Below are 19,540 nucleotides of genomic sequence, written 5' to 3' on the forward strand. Positions count from 1 at the left end.
AGCCAGGGTGCGTGAACCTTGCCCCAGAGGCCTGTCACGGCGGGGACGGAGAGCTGTCCGCGGCCACACCATGGCGGGCCTGCTGTGCCTCGTCCTTCTCAGCGCCTCCCTGGCTGGCCTTCCGCTGCCGGGGGGGAGTGGTAAGTGCCCCCTCCCTGCAGACTGCCCTGGGGGGGAGGCGAGAGGGTAAGGGGTCAGGGCGATGCCCCTGAACTTCCACAGTGTGGAGAGTGGGTGCCCATCCCCTGTGGGAGGCTGGCATGAGAGCCTGGCTTGGTGGTTTCAGCCAAGCATAGCTTAGGGCCAGGTATGCCTCCCTGTGGGTGGAGAGTCAGACAGCAGATCACAGATCACAAAGACAGACAGAAACACGGGCAGAGAAGGAGGGAGAGAGACAGAGGCAGAGAGGGAGGGAGATGGAGGGCGGCAGTGGCAGGCAGAGACAGAGAGAAGCCCCCTTCCTCTGCCAGAGCAAACTGCGGGCACAGAGGCTAGGGGGTCACAGGCAGAGAGGAGCTTCCACGGCAGGGAAGAGGATGAGAGCCAGTGCCACCACCCTCAGGCTGGCTCCGCCAGGGGCCTCTAGGCTTTCTGGGACTCCAGACCTGTCCAAGAGAAGAAACCAGAAAGGACAGAGCAGAGTGGAGGCAGCCCCGGGGGCCTGTCTGCATGTTTGCACTCTGGGTGACGTGGAAGTTCAGTGGCCCAGGCGCGTGGGAGAAAGAAAGAGTGAAAAGTGAGAAAGAGAAACAAACCGAACAGGAGTGGGGGGGACCAGGTAGGGGAAGGAGGGAGGGGAGAAATGGGTGCGTGGCTTGTATTTCAAAGCAAGCGCTCCCTGGTGGAGCGGATGTCTGGAGTAATGGGGGATGGGCCCTCACAGAACAAATGTGGGCCTGGCCTTGCTGGGAAAACACAGGTGTCACTAAAAGAAATGGGGAATTTGGAAGGGAAAGTAATTTGAGGTAGGAGCGAGTGAACACTAGGAGTTTCATACACTCTTTAAAACAACTCTAAGAAGTAGGTATCGAATTCCCACTTGCCAATATTCAGTAGCAGGTGACCAAGATGCATTTGCCACTCAAGACAGTTTGATTCTGCAGTCCTGTTTTTTAGTTTCGGACATGGGGAGAATGGAGTTCTGATGTGAGGGCAGAATCCATCGCCGTGAGAGAGCTGAAAACACAGCGCTCACGATGGAAGCTGGGACTAGAAATACCAACTTGGAGAGTCATCTTCCTTATGGTGAGACTCTCAATTCCCCAGCAGAAGAGAGGCAGAGAGCAGGGCAGAGCGCCAAGAAAAGGACCTGAGGGCCTCCCACAGCACAGTGAAAAGGGGAAGAGGAGTGGGTGAGACCGGGAAGACCCAGGCAGCTCGGCAGGGGCTACTGAGGGGAGAGGGGAGAGATCCCTGAGGGGGGAGATCTCTGAGCCAGGACACTTTAACTGGCAGGTCAATTTAGTGGGGGTTTTTTTTAATGAAACAGGACAGAAACAAGTAGAAAATTTTGTAACAAGTACTATTTTGTAGAAATTAATAGTAAGCACTATTTCTTGAAACTTTTGTTTTACTCTTGTGTACGTGTGTCCTGGGACTTGAAACAAATCATACTTTCAATTGTAGATCGTGCAAAACCGTGTCACCTCCCCACCTAACGCAGAGCTGAGACCTTGAAGGCGAGGGGGGGGGGGTACAGCTGAGTCACAGAACGGAGTGGAGGGCCCGGGGAGGCAAGAGGGACCGAAGGGCGAGTTCCAGAAGGAGGGCTCGGGTCTCAGCGCGGGGCCGGGTGTGCGCGTGTGCGGCGGGGCAGGTCAGTGGTGGGCGCGCAGGCCCTGGGCAGGCGTCCGACCCGTCACTCGCGGGGGCGGGGGTGGCCTGGGGACACAACCCGCACGTGGGCGAGCACGTGACAGCCGCGTTCTCCACCCCAGTGTTCCTGCCCCGGGACCAGGCCCACAGCGTCCTGCAGAGGGTCCGCAGGGCCAACTCGTTTTTGGAGGAGATGAAGAAGGGAAATCTGGAGAGGGAGTGCCTAGAGGAGACCTGTTCGTATGAGGAGGCCCGCGAGGTCTTTGAGGACACGGAGAAGACGGTAAGGGGCGGCGCGGCCAGGATGCACTTACAGGGCTGCGGGGGCTTCTGAAGCGCTGTCAGGTCCACCTTAAAACTCAAAATGTTTATCTAAGAACGCGCTGTCGGCCTCGGCCTGCACAAGGACCCCGGGCCCGGGCTCTTCGCCCAGACGCTCAGCCGCCGCCATACTCGCCGACGGGTTCCGGTCCTGCGACCACAGGGTGGGTCGGTGCGCAGGCGCAGAACGAACGCGGCCTCGAGGCCCTGCTCTGCACCTGCGCAGCAGCGGCAGCGGCGGCGGCGGCCGCGGCGCAAAAGCATCCGCCCCTCCCCCGGAAGAGGTGGGGCCTCCAATGCTGACCCGGAAGTCACTGAGGTCCGTTAGCCACCTCGCGTCGTGCTGTCGTCTGGCACCTTGCGTCAGGCCGTGGGGTGGCTTGGCTGCAGTGCAGGGGCCGAGGGGGACGTGGACGGCCGTGAGCCAAAACTGAGCAACCGCGAGCGGAAGACGCCTGAAGGCTGAGGAAAAGGAGGCCAAGCAGGAGCCCACGAGAGACAGCCTGGCCGCATACAGCGGACGTGTCCACACCACGGGCCCGCAGTGGAGTGTCCAGCGGAGTCTGGGCACTGGGGGCCCCGTGCCACACAGGCTCGTGTAGACTCCCGCCTGCTCGCGGCAGCCTGGACACCACCGGCCTGGCTCACCTTAAAGGTGGCAGAAGAGCTGTGCCCTTGGAGGACAGGTCCAGTTGCAAGTCATGGCTGAGTGGAGAAATGTTAAGTCGGAAGAAGAATTTACTCAAGTCTATAGAAGACTTCCTTGTGGAGTCCGGAGAACCCTGGGAAAACTGAGGAGCAGAGCTGAGCGCCCCTCAGCTCCACAGACTTGCATTACTGTCTTCTTGCTTCCACGGGCACCTCATCCCCCTTTGTCCAAAAGGCGAGGAAAGGCAGTATCATCGGAGATTCTCTGACTCCAGCCAGAGTGACTTTGTGAGGAAGAAGTGTATCCCGCACGCCAAGATGATCACGTGTAGAAGAAGTTTCTTGGAAGAGTTGGGGTTCCTAGATGAACTTCCCATGCTCAATGCCGCTTCACGGGGAGCTGTGACCAAGCTTTCCATCACCTAGCACAGCAAGCTGGACATGAACTTACGTGTAGGAACTTCTCCAGAACTCCAACTGGAAAATGCTGGTAGTTGGTGGCATTGACTGCGTTTGTGATGTTGGATGCCAGTTCCAGAAGGTTTGACTCGAACTCACCACTCGTGAGTTTTACTTGGCCGTTTATGACCTCGTGAAATCATGGATATCATATCAGGGATGCTGAACATGTTATGGGCAGTTACAAGATCACCCACCATCCAGTCAGCCCAGCAGGCCAAACCCATGAGATGGACTCCACCCCATCCTTCTGGAGAATCAGCACAATAGAAGGGCTCAAGAAAAACCTGGGAGTGAAGTTGCCGGAAACTAACCTCTTCAGAACGGAAGAGGCTGAAAGAATTATTGATCACATCTGTGTCGCAAAAACTGCTGAATGTCCTCCACCTCGGACCACAGGCAGACTCCTTGCTAAGCTTGTCAGAGTCCCTGAAAGTGGCTTGCAGCAGCGACCCACTCATCGGTGACGGCCCACAGATAACGGCCAGACAGACTGCTCTGGGTCTCACTGAGCAGGTTGAGCTGCTTATCATGAGGAGGGAAGTGTGCAGTGCTTACACTGGGTTAAATAGTCCCATACAGCAGCCAGAGGCTTTTAAACAACAGGCCAGAGCCACCAATGATGATGATGTTCATAGATGAGAACTTCTATACCGCCTGGAATCCAGGCTGCCCCCCCATCTGGCTGTGGCATGGACATTGGCTGCATCACCGTGTTTCTCACAGTCTACGGTAACATCAAGGAAGTACTTCTGTTTCCTGCCATGAAACCTGAAGGTAAGGAGAATGTGGCAACCACTGATACACTGAAAAGCACAATAGTTGGCACTTCAGTCTCGAAAATAATAATTGGTAAGTTGTATGACTCAGACATCTTTGCATTCCTGCAAAAGGTCAAGGTCTGCAAGGGAATTCTTGTGTTGCTATCCATTTGACTACCATAGTTCATTTCAGCCACCAGAAGAGAGAAGAGGAATTAAGAATTCATTTTTACTCCTTGTTACCAAATGAACGATTTAGCTCTTTTAAAAAGTTATTCATAATTTCAGGAACTGTTTTTATTTTTAAATGTTCCTTTAATTCACATACACTTAACAGTTTTTTAAAATAATAAAAATAATTGTAGTGCCAAGTTCATGTTCTGCCTTTTTCCTCAGTATCATTTCCCAAACACTCTTCCTTACTTCCTTAGAACTACCATACTTATAATTTTAAAGAGCTAAGTTGTTTGTTTGTTTTAGCCATGCTGCACAGCTTGTGGGATCTTAGTTCCCTGAACAGGGATTGAACCCACACACTCAGCAGTGAAAGTTCAGAGTCCTAACCACCAGACCGCCAGGGAATTCTCTAAATAATACACGTGTCAAAGAAGAAGTCTCAAGGGAAGCTAGAAAATACTTTCAGGACTTCCCTGGTGGTCCAGTGGTAAAGAATCCACCTTCCAATGCAGGGGACGTGGGTTCGACCCCTGGTTGGGGAACTAAGGTCCCACATGCTGCGGGCCAGCTAAGCCCACGTGCCACAACTACTGAGCCCATGCGCCCAATTACAGAGCCCGCGTGCTGTAAACTACAGAGCCCACATGCTCTGGAGCCCATGCGCCACAACTAGAGAGAGAAAACCCACACGACACAACTAGAGAGAAGCCCATGCACCGCAATGAAAGATCCCACGTGCTGTGACAAAGATCCCGCATGCCGCAAGTAAGACCTGACACAGCCAAAAATAAAAATATATATAAATAAATACAATTTTTGAAAAAAGAAAAGAAAATAACTCCTAGCTGAACAAAAATGAATATATAACATACAAAATCTGTGGGATGCAGCTAAACAGTGCTTATCGGGAAATTTATAGCATGAAATGTTTCTATAGGAAAAGAAGTTCTCAAATTGATAATCTAAGCTTCCACCTTAAGACACACACACACACAAAAGGCAAAATAAACCCAAAAGAGGAGAAATCAATAAAATTGAAGACATGAAATAATAGAGAAAATCAGTAAAACTGATAAGATTTAACAAGATTGACCAAAAAGAGCACATGAATTGTATCAGGAATGAAAGAAGAGATATTACTACAGACCCTGCATATGTTAAAAGGATAATAAAATACTATGAACAACTCCATACACAAATTTGGATGGAATTTTACAATTTGGATGAAATGGACCAATTCCTCAAAACTATGAATTACCAAAACACATAGTATGACAGAGATATCTGCAAATTCAACTTCTTAGTTAAAAACCTTCTGTAAAGGAAATGTCCAGGTCCAGATTGTGTCACTGGTGAGTTTTACCAAACATTTAAAGAAGAAATAACACCAGTTCTGTGTAATCTCTTCTAGAAACGAAAAGGGAACACTTGTAAGTTTGTTTTCGATCAGCATTACCCTGATGCCAAAACCCACAAAAACAGAAGAAAGAGAAAAAGAGGGAAGGAGGGAGGGAGGAAGGTAGAAAGAAAGAAAGCTATATAACAACATTTCTCATGAACCTCTTATAAAAATTCTCAACAAATTATTAGCAAATTGAATAAAGCAATATATGTTAAAAAAAGAAGAATACACAATGACCAAGTGGGTTTATCTGAGGCACACAAGGCTGGCTCAGTATTTGAAAATCAACAGTGTAATCCACCAGTTTAAAGAAGAAAAATCCACATAATCATATCAACTGATAGAGAAAAAGCACCTGACAAGATGCAACATCCATTCATGATAAAAACCTTTCAGTGATTTCCCTGGTGGTCCAGTGGGTAAGACTCTGTGCTCCCAACGCAGGGGGCAGGGGTTTGATCCCTGGTAGGCTTACAAGATCCTGCACGCATGCCGCAACTAAAAGATCCTGCATGCCGCAACGAAGACCCAGAGCAGCCAAAAATAAATAAATATTTAAAAATAAATATTTTAAAATAAGTAAATAAAACAATTATTTAAAAAAAACCTTTCAGCAAACTACAATTAAAAGGGAACTTTTTCAACATGATAAAGATTATTAACAAGGAACCTACAACTGATATCGTGGTGAAAACTGAATGCTTTCGCTCTAATACTGGGAAAAAGGCAAGGATGTACATTTCTAATACTCCCAATTCAGCATTGTACTGGAAACCCTAGCCATAAGGAAGGTTTAACAATAAGCCAAGATAAAGAAATAAAACTCCCTATTTGCAAGTAACGTGATTATCTACATAGAAAATCCCATGGAATCTGGAAAAAAATACTCCTAAAATGTATGTGTCTAGCGAGGTCACAGAATACAAGGTCAGCAGGCAAATATTAATTGTATTTCTGTGTAGTAATAATGTGCAGTTAGAAACAAACAAAAAAATTAATGCCACTTACTGTTGCTCCAAAGAAAAATATCTATGTGTAAATCTAATAAAACATGTACACGACCTGTATGCTGAAATCTGCAAAACGCTAACGAAAGGAAGAGGACCTAAATAAATAGACATAGAATGTTCATGGTTTGAAAGACTTAACATATTAAAATATTGACTCTTCCCAATTTGATATATAGATTTAATGCAGTGCCAAACTTCCATCAGATAAAGACAAGTTGATTCAATATTTGTAATATGGAAAAACAAAGGAATTAGAATAGCTAAAACAATTTTGAGAAAGAAGATAAAATTGGAGGAATCATACTACCTGATATAAAGACTTACTGTAAATCTACATTAATCATAGAGATATGGGACTTCCTTGGTGGCGCAGTGGTTAAGAATCCGCTTGCCAGTGCAGGGGACACAGGTTCAATCCCTGGTCCCAGAAGATCCCACATGCCGCGGAGCAACTAAGCCCGTGCACCACAACTACTGAGCCCGAGTGCTGCAACTAGCCTGCGTGCCTAGAGCCCATGCTCCGCAACAAGAGAAGCCACTGCAGTGAGAAGCCCATGCACCGCAACGAAGAGTAGCCGCTGCTCGCCACAACTAGAGAAAGCCCGCGCGCAGCAATGAAGACCCAACGCAGCCAAAAAAATATAAATAAATAAATAAAATCGTAGCGATATTGATGTGTGGTATTGGTAAAGGGATAAACACATAGATCAAAAGAACAGAATAGAAAGTCCATAAATAGACCCACGCAAATATGGCCAGTTGATTTTTTTTAATATTTATTTATTTATTTAGGCTGTGCCGGGTCTTATTGCAGCACACGGGATCTTCGTTGCCACATGCGGGATCTTTAGTTGTGGCATGCATGCGGGATCTAGTTCCCCTACCAGGGATCGAACCTGAGACCCCTGCATTGGGAGCACAGAGTCTTACCCACTGGACCACCGGGGAAGTCCTTGACCAATTGATTTTGACAAAGGTGCATAAGCATTTCATTAGAAAAAGAATTCTCTTTTTCAATAAATGGTATTGGAATAATTCTACATCTATATGCAAAAAAGGTCAGCTTTGACCTAAACCTCACAATGGTACAAATATTATCTCAAAATGGACCATATAGCTATAAAGATAAAACAGGAAACTTTTAGGAGAAAATTTTCATGACACAAAGTTAAGTTAGGCAAAAATTCTTAGACGTGACACCAAAAGCATAATCCATAAAAAACATATAGATAAATTAGACTTATTCTAAATTTAAAACTTTTGCTCTGTGAAAAACATTAAGAGAATGAAAATACAAGCTATTGACTAAGAAAATATTTGCAAATCACATATCTGCCAAAAGTTTTGTGGTCAGAATATATAAAGAACTCTCACAAGTCAACAGAAGAAAATAACCCAATTAAATACAATGAGCAAAAGATTTGAACAGACACTTCACCAAAGAGGATACATGGTTGGCAAATAAGCATACGAGAAGATATTCAGTATTATTAGCCATTACAGAAATGCAGATTAAAACCACGATGAGGGACTTCCCTGGTGGTCCAGTGGTTAAGACTCCATGCTTCCACTGCAGGGGACATGAGTTCGATCCCCCTGGCCAGGGAACTGAGGCCCCACATGCCAGAAGGTGGCCCCCCCCCCACACACACAAAAACCAAACAAACCACAGTGAGATGCCACTACACACCTAGAATAAAAAACAAGTGCTGGTGAGGATGTGGAGCGACCACCACTCATACACTGCTTGTGGGAATGCAAAATGGTACAGCCAGTCTGAAAACCAGTTCGACAGTTTCTTATAAAGTTACCATATGACTCAGCAATCCCATTCTTGGGTATTTACTCTAGAGAATTGAAAACTTTTTTCACACAAAACCTGTACATAAATGTTTATAGCAAGTCTATTCATAATTGCTGAAAACTAGAAATAGTATAAATGTCCTTTGTCGGGTGAATGGATAAACAAACCGTGTTCCGCCGCACAGTGGAACACTGCTCATCAGTAAAAGAGAACAAACTGTCGACACGCACAGTAACGTGAATGAGTTTCAGTTTCAGAGGCACTATGCTGAAAGAAGGAAGGTTATATTCACAAGGTTATATCACATGTGAGTCCATTTACAGGACATCCTCAAGAAGTCATGACTATAGTGACACAGAGCAGACGCGTGCTGGGCATTCGGAGCGGGGGCGGCCAGTGGCTGGCAAGGTTGGGGGAGACGGAGCTCTTCTGCGTCTCGGTTGTGGCGGTGATTATACAAATCTATACGTGTGTTGGCTTTTATAGAATTGTACACCAGAAAAAGTCCGTTTTACTGTGTGATAAATTTTTAAATAAAAAATTTAAAAGACAGTGTAGTCATTTCTTAGGCCCTCTGTAACAAAACACCACAAATTGGGTGTCTTAAAACAACAGAAATTTACTCTCTCACAGTTCTGGAGACCACAAGTCGAAATCAAAGTGTCACCAGGCTTGGTTCCTTCTGGAAGGTCTGAGGGAGGATCTGCTCCATCCTCTCCCCCAGCTTCTGGGGGCGACCAGCAGCCCTTGCTGTTCCTTGGCCGGTAGATACATCACTCCACTCTGTGCCTGCACCTTCACAAAGCCTTCTCTGTGTGTGGCCTGTGTGATATTTTATGTCTCTTATAAGGACACTCTCATTGATTGGGGGTCCACCCTAATCCAGTACGAGCTGTTCTCGATCCATAACTTAATTACATCTGCAAAGACCCTCTTTCCATTAAGGTCAAATTCTGAGGTTGCACCTAAGTTGGGGCCGGGGAGTAGGGGAGACACTAATTAACCTACTATAGATAGCAAAAAATTGTTTTAAGACTACGAACATTTCTTTTCAGTGTTACATAGGCTCTTGATGCCCTATTTTAAGCTAATTACCAACTATCTTTTTTTCCAAGTAACATAATGATTATTCTCCAAGCATCTGATCCTGTTTTGAATCTTTGACCCGGGTATCTTAATGTAAAACCACTTGTTGATTGGCTTGGGGGTAGCAAAGAGAGCAAACCATTTTTGGTACAATCCATTTCTTGGTAATTAATTTGAAAATAAATTTTCAATATTTAACAAAGTTGTGCAATTAAGATGATTGAGCATGGCACTTGGGAAACATTTTGTAATATTAAATGATTCACATTAATCTTAAATTGATATACATGTAGGTCTAGATGTAATATGTGTGAAATATAACACTGATTCGTCATATAAAAGCTTGGATATAGGTATTGATTTAAGAGATAGTAAAAAATTATATGATAATGTTGTATGTGATGAAATTAAAATATTTTGTCTTAGCAATTACAATTATTTGTCATTATGAATTTATTACAGTGTTTGAATGTGATACATAAAGTTTACAGTTTGCTTCTGAATCTAAGCAATTACTTTAGAGATTTTACTTCAGTTGCTGTTGTCTCAGCACAGTTTCTCCAAACTGAGATTAGTGAAAAACAAACAAATAAAACCTATATAGAAACTTTTGTGGTTCAAGAAAAGTAATCTAATTTCAAATTACTTAACAGTTGAAGCAAATAATGTGAAAATCTTGATTGTGATCATATCGTTAGTGATTTTGCTAGGATGAAAGTTAGAAAAGTACATTTAATATTACAAAATGTTTCCCAGATGCCATGTTCAACTGTGTGAGCAGGCAAGAAAATGGACGCTAGGCCGTATTGGGATATGATCATTTATTACACAAACATGTATTGTATTAAAAAAAAAAAAGATGAATGAAGCCACAGCTTTACAAATGCAGGAGATCTGAAAACATTTCCCTTTTAGATTGAATAGTTCTAGAGCATTTTGTTCCAGAAAATGACCTGTTTGGGAAATAGCCTATTCACTTGAGTTACTAGATTGTGGCTGTTATTGGTGTAAAATGTCTCTTTTCCATAATGCATTAAAAATTTTTTTTCCCTTTTAGAATGAATTCTGGAATATATACAAAGGTGAGATGTTTTCTATTTCAGTCTTGAGTGAGAGGGGTTCATCAGGGTATTTAAATCGGGAGAGATTGTATTCAAATTTTGAAGATGTTTCCTGAATTTCCTTTCTGCTCTTGTTTAAATTTTACTTATCTAAGACTTTTCCCCTCTGAGTGTTTCCATAATAGTTATCGTAAAATAGTTTTTTATAGTAGCTTTATACTAATTCTAGTTTTGTTACTTATATACATTTAAATCGGTTCATTCCCATTTGAGGATACCAAATTCCATGATAATTTTTTTAAACCCAAGTATATTAGGTAGAAACAAAAAATAAGAGTCTGAAGCACTGGGTCCTCTCATAAGGTAACCACCTTGACTTAATGCTTATAGCGTCTGAAATGGTATTTATCATAACTAATGTTTTCACTCTGGTAACAGTATTCAGATTTCTCAAAATGACAATTGGACCTATCTCTAAATTATATTGTACAAATGCCCCAAGAAATGTGAAGTCCCATGTTAGTGCTCTACAGGAGCTTTTCATTCTCCTTTTACACCCAAACCATTGGAAATAGGAACCCTCTTGTCGATGCCCAGCCCAGAAACAAGTGTCCAGCAATCACTTATCCGCCCTCCTTCCAGCTGACCCCATGTGGTCACCAGCACAGGGCTCCTCTCCGTGATGGAAAAGCGTTGTCAGTGATTGTAAAAACAGTCAGAGGTCTCAGCAAAAACTGGAAAGCTCAGTCAGCAACCCAGCTAGATAGAGGTATCACGTGCACGTAGCCACAAAGCCGGGGGGGGGGGGTGCGGGGGAGGGCAGTGGTAACGAAGTCCAGACAAGACAACTTGTTTACAGGAAAACAGGAAGAATCCCAGGTTCATTCAAGTTAGCTGAGAACTGGGCGCCAGAATCAACACAGCAAAATGGTTTCCACGATGCAGGGAATCGCCTGCAAGCTCTGGTTTCCAAATGTTTCCTTCGCAGATGGTGACCAGTGTGAAAGCCGTCCTTGCCTGAATCAGGGCAGATGTAAAGATGGCCTCGGGGACTACACATGCACCTGTTTGGAAGGATTTGAAGGCAAAAACTGTGAATTACGTGAGTTCCTCTTCTTGGTGTACCTTCAGGTCGGAGCCCCCTGCGGAGGCCAGGTGGGAATGCGGGAAGAAGCTAGAGGCCCAAGGAAACCCTCCCGGTCACGTGGGGTTCAGCCTGTGCTCCGTGAGGCTGTGCCACTGCAGGCCGCGGAGCGCGAGTCAGAGTGCCCAGCGCGGAGGCCGGGATACCGGGCACTCCTCTGCCCCTCTGAGGAGCGGCTGTGGAACGAACGTTCCCGAAGGGTGGGGCCTCTTCACTTGGAAACGAGAACCGACGTTCCTCGGAGGAGGAGGTTTCTCCTGCTTCTCCGGATCCTGGAAATTCGTGCAAACGTCAGTGCTGAATGCTCGGGATTGTCCAGTTATAAACATTTGGTACAGTTAATTCTGCATGGAAAAATCACTGAGCTTTCCTATACCGTGATTAATTTTTAACAAAACTTATGTTAGTATTAGGCCAGTTTTCCCTGAGGGGACAGATTCGCGCTTCTTTGTTGATTTCTTAATCTGTAGTCTTTAGAGCGAGCTCTTCGATTGGATACTTCGGAGTTTCCCCGGTGGGAGTATCAGTCGTGCCCCCTTCCACCCACCGCCCAGAGCTGCTTCCCCAAATACCGTTTGGCTGACGCTGGAATGTTTTCTCAAGTTTCTTTAATGTTTGCCCCGTAACTATTCTTTCATCAAAACCCAGTGGAGAAATGTAAAGTCAGCTGCCAGGGCGGCATGACTGATGAGTCTGGGGTCTGATGTCCGGTGCACGCTGGCAGGGGTGACGCTGGCACAGTCCGGCGGTGAGATCCCCTGTGCCCGGCGCCTCGCGGGACCTGGACGGCTCTCCTGGGGGCTGGGTGGCCTCCACTCCTCTACAAGTGACGCGGCAGGCCGTGGGGGTTAAATAACGTGCCCAAATCACGCAGCTAGAGGCCCACGGCCAGCTGGGAGACGGCCTGAGTCCGGGACGTGGCTACCACCCCTCTTTCCCGCCGCACGGGAGCCAGACCCCGTCTGGGGATGGACCCCAGGTCCTTTATGCCACGGGGCACCGAGGCCTCAGAGTGGACGGCGTGGGCTGCTCCCGGCTCGGCCCGAGCTCCCACCTCGCCGGCCAGCGCCACCACACCCTCCTTAGGGCTGCACTTGAGACCCTCCAGCCTCCGGGCCTTCCCTGGGCTTGTGCGGGCTCCCTGGCCCCCGGGGCCCCACGTGGGCGGGGGAGGGGCCTGCCCGGGGCGCCGGCCCTTTGCTCCGGCTGGTGGGCACCGTGGCACCGGCGGGTGAGGGCACGTCCCGGGCCGCGCCCTCAGCTTCCCGGCTCTTCCGCAGCCACGCGTGAGCTCTGCAGCCTGGACAACGGGGGCTGCGACCAGTTCTGCAGGGAGGAGCGGAGCGCGGTGCTGTGCTCCTGCGCCAGCGGGTACGACCTGGGCGACGACGGCAAGTCCTGCGTCTCCACAGGTAGGAGGGGCGCAGGCTGGGCTCCCGGTGGGGCTCGTGGTTTGGAGACAGACCCACTGTTTCTGTGAACCGCCTGAGAAACGGGCCAGTGATGTCAGCTCTCCTGGGGGCACGTGGAGCGTGAGGGTAACATGTGGAGGCCCCTTTGCCCAGTGCCCGGCTCGCAGCGAATCCCAAGTGGCCACTTTGCAGCTGCCATGATGGCGTCCCCATCCCTCTCGGAAGGGCAGGGGCTGGGGAGGCTGGAGTTACAAGGGCCGGAGCCGTGGGCCGGCCAAGGAGCCGGGGAGACGGTGCAGGGGCCAGAAGGGGAACCCAGGGCCCTCCAGCACTGTTTCGGGTTGTGTGGGTCCCCATGTTAATGGAATTTTTTTTCCTTGATAAAAGCCACATGCCATGCATCTGGCCCAGAAGCTCACGGAGGGCTGAGTGAGGGCCTGGGTCCTGGGGGTCCTGGGGGTGGGAGAGGCCCCGTCTCACACCCCATGGGGAGTCCTGCCTGACTGGGACTCCTCTGCTGTGGGGCGGGGGGCCGGCCACGCCCCTCTCAACTCGGGCTCCTTCTTGGGGGGACCCCAGCTCCTCCTCCAGTAGGCCCCAGCTGGCCCGCAGCCTTGGCATTACCTGGGGTGGTGAGGAATGCAGAGTCCCGGGCCCACTGCAGAGGTGGGCATATTCCAGGGCAGCGGCAATTGTGTAAAATTAAATCTCTCAACAGGTAGAGGACAGTGAGATTTACATTTCTATTGGTAATGAGATTTTAAACTTAAGCTGGTCCAAAACATATTTTAATTGAAGTCGTTGCTTGACTTGCTTGCAAAATTTTTTTAATTCCAGGAATAATTACAGGTCAATTTAAAATAAAGTCAGGTAAACTACTTCCTGGTGCAGAAAGTTCTGTTCTAAGTCATGGACGAGCTGATGCAGAATTTCAAGGGAGCAGTGGTCACAAATGTTAAGGCAGAGGCGGCTGGCGCGGGAAGAGCTCTCCTCCCGCCAGCGAGCCAGCACTCCCCCAGTCCACTCGCGGGCCCTGCGGGGCGAGCGCCACCAAGAACACACACGGGGGACCCGCCTCAGACCTGCGGCCCCCAGCTGCCCCGCCTGTGTCCTGCTTCGCCCCCGCTCTGCCTCGGTTCCCTAGTTGGTAAGGATACGAAAGGACGCTTTTTGGTTATTTCCTGGCCCCGCCCCTTGCGTGGCGCTCGTAAGGGTCGCTGTCATCCTTCAGCTGTTGCCTTACAAAGCTCCGCACGCTGCTCCTCCTGCCCAGAACACTTCTTTTTCTTCAGCGTTTCATTAGGAAACGTTTCCAACACACAACGGGGCTAAGGGAACTTTGGGGGTTGAGCGCCCCAGCCCCCCTTTCTGCCATCCTGGTCTCCGTGTACCAGTCATGTCCCCCGCAGCCCCACGGTCCTCCGTCCAGCCACAGCCACCCGACTTCTGCAGGCGTCCCAGTAGACGGTCCGCACGCTGGCCGGCCGGAGGTCAGGGCTCCCACCCGTAGCCCAGCCCCGAGCAGGACACAGGGCACCCCGCTCCCCAGAGGCCCCTCTCGGCCCCCTTCCCGGGGCCCACTCCTCCGGCTCCTCCTCGGAGTGGCCTGCGTGGGCCCCGCAGGGAGGCCTCCGAGAGGCTGAGGCCCGACTGCCCTTCTTCCAGAGCCCTTCCCCTGTGGGAAGCTCACGCAGGGACGCAGCAGGCGCTCGGCCGCCCACGGCAGCGGGGAGGCCCCCGAAGCAGGCGTGCCGGAGCAGTACGACGGCGGAGACCTGGGCCCCACCGAGAGCTCCCTCCACCTGCTGGGCCTCAACGGGACGGAGCCCAGCCCCGAGGAGGATGAGAGCCACCTGGTCCGGATAGTGGGCGGGAGGGACTGCGAAGAGGGGGAGTGCCCCTGGCAGGTAACTGCGCGGAGCTCAGCGGCCGGTTAGCTGGGTGGGGGGCCGTCCCGCCGGGCACCCGGCCCACGCGGGCCTGCAGCAGACTTGAGCGGGCAGCGGCGGAAGGAGCCGCGGTGGAAGAGGCCGGGCCTCTGCCCTCCCTGCCCGGCCGCCCCTCCCGCCCAGGCAGAGAAGGGGCTCCAGCTCGGGCGGCAGGGCGGGCTCCGCGGGCGGAGGGCGGCGCCCCTGAGGCCTCTGCTTGCTCTTTGGTTTGACGGAGGCGGAAAGAGTTGCTCTCCTTGTTTCATTTCTAATTTGGTAGATTTTTTTTACCCAAACACCCAAGTCCTAATGAGGCAGACGGTACCTTAGCAAAAAGTATATCCATTTGTTTTCAAAGGTAAAAACTCACTCTTTGGTTGTTGATTTGGACTAAAGTTGCCAGACTTAGCAAATGAAAACACAGGTTTCCACTTAAATTTGAATTTCAGATAAACAGTAAATAACTTCGAATGTGAGTATGTCCCAGATATCACACGGGACACACACTGAAAATGATTTGCTATTTACTTGAGTCAGATTTCACTGGGGGCCTCTATTCTATCCAGAACCCTCACTTGGACTGTAAGTTTTTAGTGTCCAAAGCCAAAATGCCTTCTCCTGCAAGTTGTATTCCCAGAGCTGCCCACAACCCTTAGGAATGACGTCAGCTGGCCCCCACCGGCCACGAGGCAGGCGTGCGTTTATCTGAATTATCGTGAGCCCGGGCAAGGACACGCGGAAACCTAGGCACCACGCACGGAGAGCGCGCCGCAGGTCAGGGCTGCCTGGGCACCGTGCGTGTGGGTCTGAAAGCGCCAGGGCCTCTTCTCTCCCGTGTGGCGTCACGGCCTAGGAAGGGAGGGGAGCCCCCGCCAGATCCCCACAATTCAAGTTGCTGCGTGAGAGGGCCAGGAACGTGGTACCCGTGGAGCATGTGAATTCCCACAGGGCGGGGGCGGACACGGGGCTCTGAGAGGGGCTCGCGTGGGGCTCTCCGGGGAGCGGGCAGGAGGAGCCTCACGGGAGGGTCCCCAGACTTGGCCAGTTGCCTCATGTCCGTCTCCAGGAAGGACGGTCAGTGTCCCAAGTCTTAGGAAGACTGACCCTCCTCACTTGTCACACAAGTGGGGTTATGAGTTGATAAGTTATGCAAAAACACAAACAAACCATCACGACTTCGTGCTAGTCATGAAAGTCCTCCAAAGTTCTTTTAGAACTTGACATTGTTAAGAGTTTCATTAACTTGCACCCTCTCAACCCATGGCTGTTGCTTAGAGAAGGGCGAGTCCCCAGAGAAGGGAAAGCAGAAAGCACTCTCTCCGCACTTGCCGGCCCAGTTCTTTGGGGAAAAGGAAAATAGGGGAAGGGTCTGTGCTCTCACTCGCCCAGTCAGCACCCCGTCCCGGTGGAGTGTTCCCCGCCCCACGTCCCGTCAGGAGCAGCCACGTGGATCCCAGGAACCGGCCTTGAACGGTACCCGCAGCCGCGGGAGGGGGGTCCGGACGGTGCAAGTGTCCCCAGGCCCAGCGTAGCAAGTGTCTCATCCAGAGCCTGGCGTCTGCCTGGTCTGGGGCCTAATTCACACCAGAGACAACAGACAGCAGTTCTGCTGCACATAGAGCTGCAGAGGGGCCTTCCGGAGCCGGGAAATACAGGCGGGTAGGGCCTGGCTGGGCGAGTCTGGAGTTTGGGTGGGGAGAACCCCCTCAGCCGTAGCGCTGGGCCCTTGGCAGGGCCGTGGGGTCCACGGTGGGCCAGCTCCGAGCACGGGCGGCGCTGGGCAGCACGGCCCCTGGGGGTGGGCGCTGGGGTGCGCTGGCCTGGCCCTCGTTCCAGCCCGAGGACCCCACGAGTCCTCCCGGAGGGCAGGCCCGCGGTGGTGGGGAGACGGGGAGGACGCTTGGGCTACAGGTCTCAAAGGCAGGCTCCACCTGGCGCCTCTGGCCCTCCCGTCGCAGGCTCTGCTCGTCAATGAGGAGAACGAGGGCTTCTGCGGGGGCACCATCCTGAGTGAGTTCTGCGTCCTCACCGCGGCCCACTGTCTCCTGCAGGCCAAGCGGTTCACGGTGAGGGTAGGTGAGTGCCGCTCACCCCCTGCGGGGCCCCCCGGTTTCAGAGGCACTAGGACTGATAGGCTGGCCGGAAGCGCTAGTTCAAATACTGAGGTCCCGAGGGGGAGAGGGAGGCCGGGGGAGGAGGGGCGCCCCTGCCCCATGCACGCAGGGTCCGCAGTGCCCTCTCCTCCGGGAAGCCCCCCAGAGCCCCCAGCCGTCTGAGCAGCCGGCACCGCTGCCCCACATTTGCATCTGGGGGACTGTTTCCTAACGTCCCCCTTCTCACCACACCCTAGAGCTGCTCCATGACAATCCAGTGCAAGCCACGTGCCCGAGCCACGGCTGTAATGTCTAGCTTCCTAGTTACATTACATCTTCTAGCGTACGTTTTAAACGTCCACAGGTGACACTCATTTCGGTAACACACCTCATTACCCAGTAGAGCCAAAACAGTGTCAGTTCGACCTGTAATCGGCCTGTAAAGTACTCTTGAGCTATTTTGAGGTATTTTTCATTCTGAGATTTGGCGCTCATGGCACACGTGGGCTGCGATCAGTGCCCACTTGGCCCCGTGGCTGGGGGTCGGTCTGGCAGGTCAGACCCGGTGCCCAGCCCCACCCGCGGGCAGACCAGGGGAGGGTGGCCGCTGCCCCCGGCGGGGAAGCAGAAGGCTGTCACACTGGCCTCGCTCTAGTCGCCTGTATTTCACATTTCCTAGTGACCACGTGCCAGTCTCTAAGCGGAAAAAAAGTGGGACTGCTTTAACGCGTCAGTGACGTGCGGGGCCTGGCGGCCCCACGCTGACGGCCACGCCCCCGTCCGCAGGCGACCGGAACACGGAGACGGAGGAAGGCAACGAGATGGCGCACGAGGTGGAGGCGACCGTGAAGCACAGCCGCTTCGTCAGGGAGACTTACGACTTCGACATCGCCGTGCTGCGGCTCAAGACGCCCATCAAGTTCCGCAGGAACGTGGCGCCCGCCTGCCTGCCGGAGAAGGACTGGGCCGAGGCCACGCTGCTGACCCAGAAGACGGGCGTCGTCAGCGGCTTCGGGCGCACGCACGAGCGGGGCCGCCTGTCGTCCACGCTCAAGATGCTGGAGGTGCCCTACGTGGACAGGAACACCTGCAAGCTGTCCAGCAGCTTCACCATCACCTCCAACATGTTCTGCGCCGGCTACGACGCGCAGACCGAGGACGCCTGCCAGGGCGACAGCGGCGGCCCCCACGTCACCCGCTTCAGGGGCACCTACTTCATCACTGGCATCGTCAGCTGGGGCGAAGGGTGCGCGCGGAAGGGCAAGTACGGCGTCTACACCAAGGTCACCAACTTCCTCAAGTGGATTGACAAGTCCATGAAAGCTGGGCTGTGGGCAGGGGCCAGGGCGGAGCCGCGCCCCCAGTGAAGCCCCCCACCCCACCCCACCCCCGCAGCCCCTGCCTCTCCTCCCTCTCAGCACCGGGGCTCTGAGCCGGCTTCCCTCCTGCCGTGATTAGAGCCGGGTCGATTCTTATCCTGCTTCTGTCCTTGCCCCACCGAAGTGGGAAATGAAGGTCCATTTGGAACCCGGGACCCTGCCTTCCCGTCGCCAGCTGGGAGGTTTCAGGATTCGGGAAGTGCTACCCACATAGGATGGGCCAGGGCTCCCAGACCAAGTCTTCAAACTGAGGGGCCTTTTCTGTTCACAGCGCGTTTCTCTGTCCTGGAGGCCGCCAGCTGCCCCCCTGGCTCCTCACAACGCTGCTGAGTAAACCAGCGGGGTTCTGGGAGCACAGGGGCGCCAGGGCCAGCACCCCTCCCCGGGGTCGGGTGGGGCTTCCCCACGCCTGCCCTCCTGGCCCCCAGTCACCTCCCAGGAGAGGCAGCCTCCCTGGGAAGGCAGGGCCCAGGGGGCTCATCGGCAGGGGCATTTTAATGTTGACCTAAAGACAGGCTCTCCACGTGGCTTCACAGCCGCGTCCCAGGGAGCCACGGGCACGCCCCCGGGTGTGGCTGTCGCCAGGCCGGGGCTCTGGAGTCTGCCTCTAGGCCACAGCCCAGAGCACGAGCCCAGCTCTGGTTAGCCCCTGCCACCCCCTGCTCCCCTGCTCGCGAGGTGTGTGCTGGGGGGCTGCAGGAGGGCCACCCTTCCTCCAGCGGTCACAGCCCAGGTCGAGCCCTCCCGTCCTCACCAGCTCCAGGCCCTCAAGCCAAACGGCCAGGAAAACCAGACATGCTTCTAGAAAAAGCAGTCACCTCAGATGGGACCTGCTGTGTTTCCCGGTACCGTTTGCATTTTGCGTAACTCGGCTAAGCAAACTTTCAAAGTTCCAGTACGAGAGCCCCCAAGGTCACTGGCTGGGCAGTTGCGTAAACAGGAGATCTGCACGTTTGCAAAAATCAACGCAAACGGGCTTCCCAGAAACGGTCAAGCCAGTGAAGGATGGAAAGGCCGAGAAGGCCTCGGACGGCCAGGCC

At 51.8% G+C, this 19,540-nt stretch overlaps 1 protein-coding gene across 1 annotated transcript; it reads left to right on the top strand.

Annotated features, from left to right (window-relative positions):
* Positions 1 to 18,653, top strand: F10 (coagulation factor X). The gene is made up of 8 exons (XM_036831656.1): positions 1 to 140; positions 1,938 to 2,098; positions 10,541 to 10,565; positions 11,533 to 11,646; positions 12,969 to 13,100; positions 14,766 to 15,007; positions 16,987 to 17,104; positions 17,908 to 18,653. The coding sequence occupies exons 1-8, from the start codon at positions 71 to 73 to the stop codon at positions 18,486 to 18,488; spliced, it is 1,443 nt and encodes a 480-aa protein (XP_036687551.1). The 5' UTR covers positions 1 to 70; the 3' UTR covers positions 18,489 to 18,653.
* The last annotated feature ends 887 nt before the right edge of the window (positions 18,654 to 19,540 follow it).

The sequence above is a fragment of the Balaenoptera musculus genome, chromosome 18 (assembly GCF_009873245.2).
Source record: "Balaenoptera musculus isolate JJ_BM4_2016_0621 chromosome 18, mBalMus1.pri.v3, whole genome shotgun sequence".
In the NCBI taxonomy this organism is placed as follows: Eukaryota; Metazoa; Chordata; class Mammalia; order Artiodactyla; family Balaenopteridae; genus Balaenoptera; species Balaenoptera musculus.

Coding starts and splice junctions, on each gene's coding strand:
- F10 (XM_036831656.1), top strand. CDS start 71: ATGGCGGGCCTGCTGTGCCTCGTCCTTCTCAGCGCCTCCCTGGCTGGC. Junction 141..1,937: donor TCCGCTGCCGGGGGGGAGTG/GTAAGTGCCCCC, acceptor TCTCCACCCCAG/TGTTCCTGCCCCGGGACCAG. Junction 17,105..17,907: donor GCGGTTCACGGTGAGGGTAG/GTGAGTGCCGCT, acceptor CCCCGTCCGCAG/GCGACCGGAACACGGAGACG.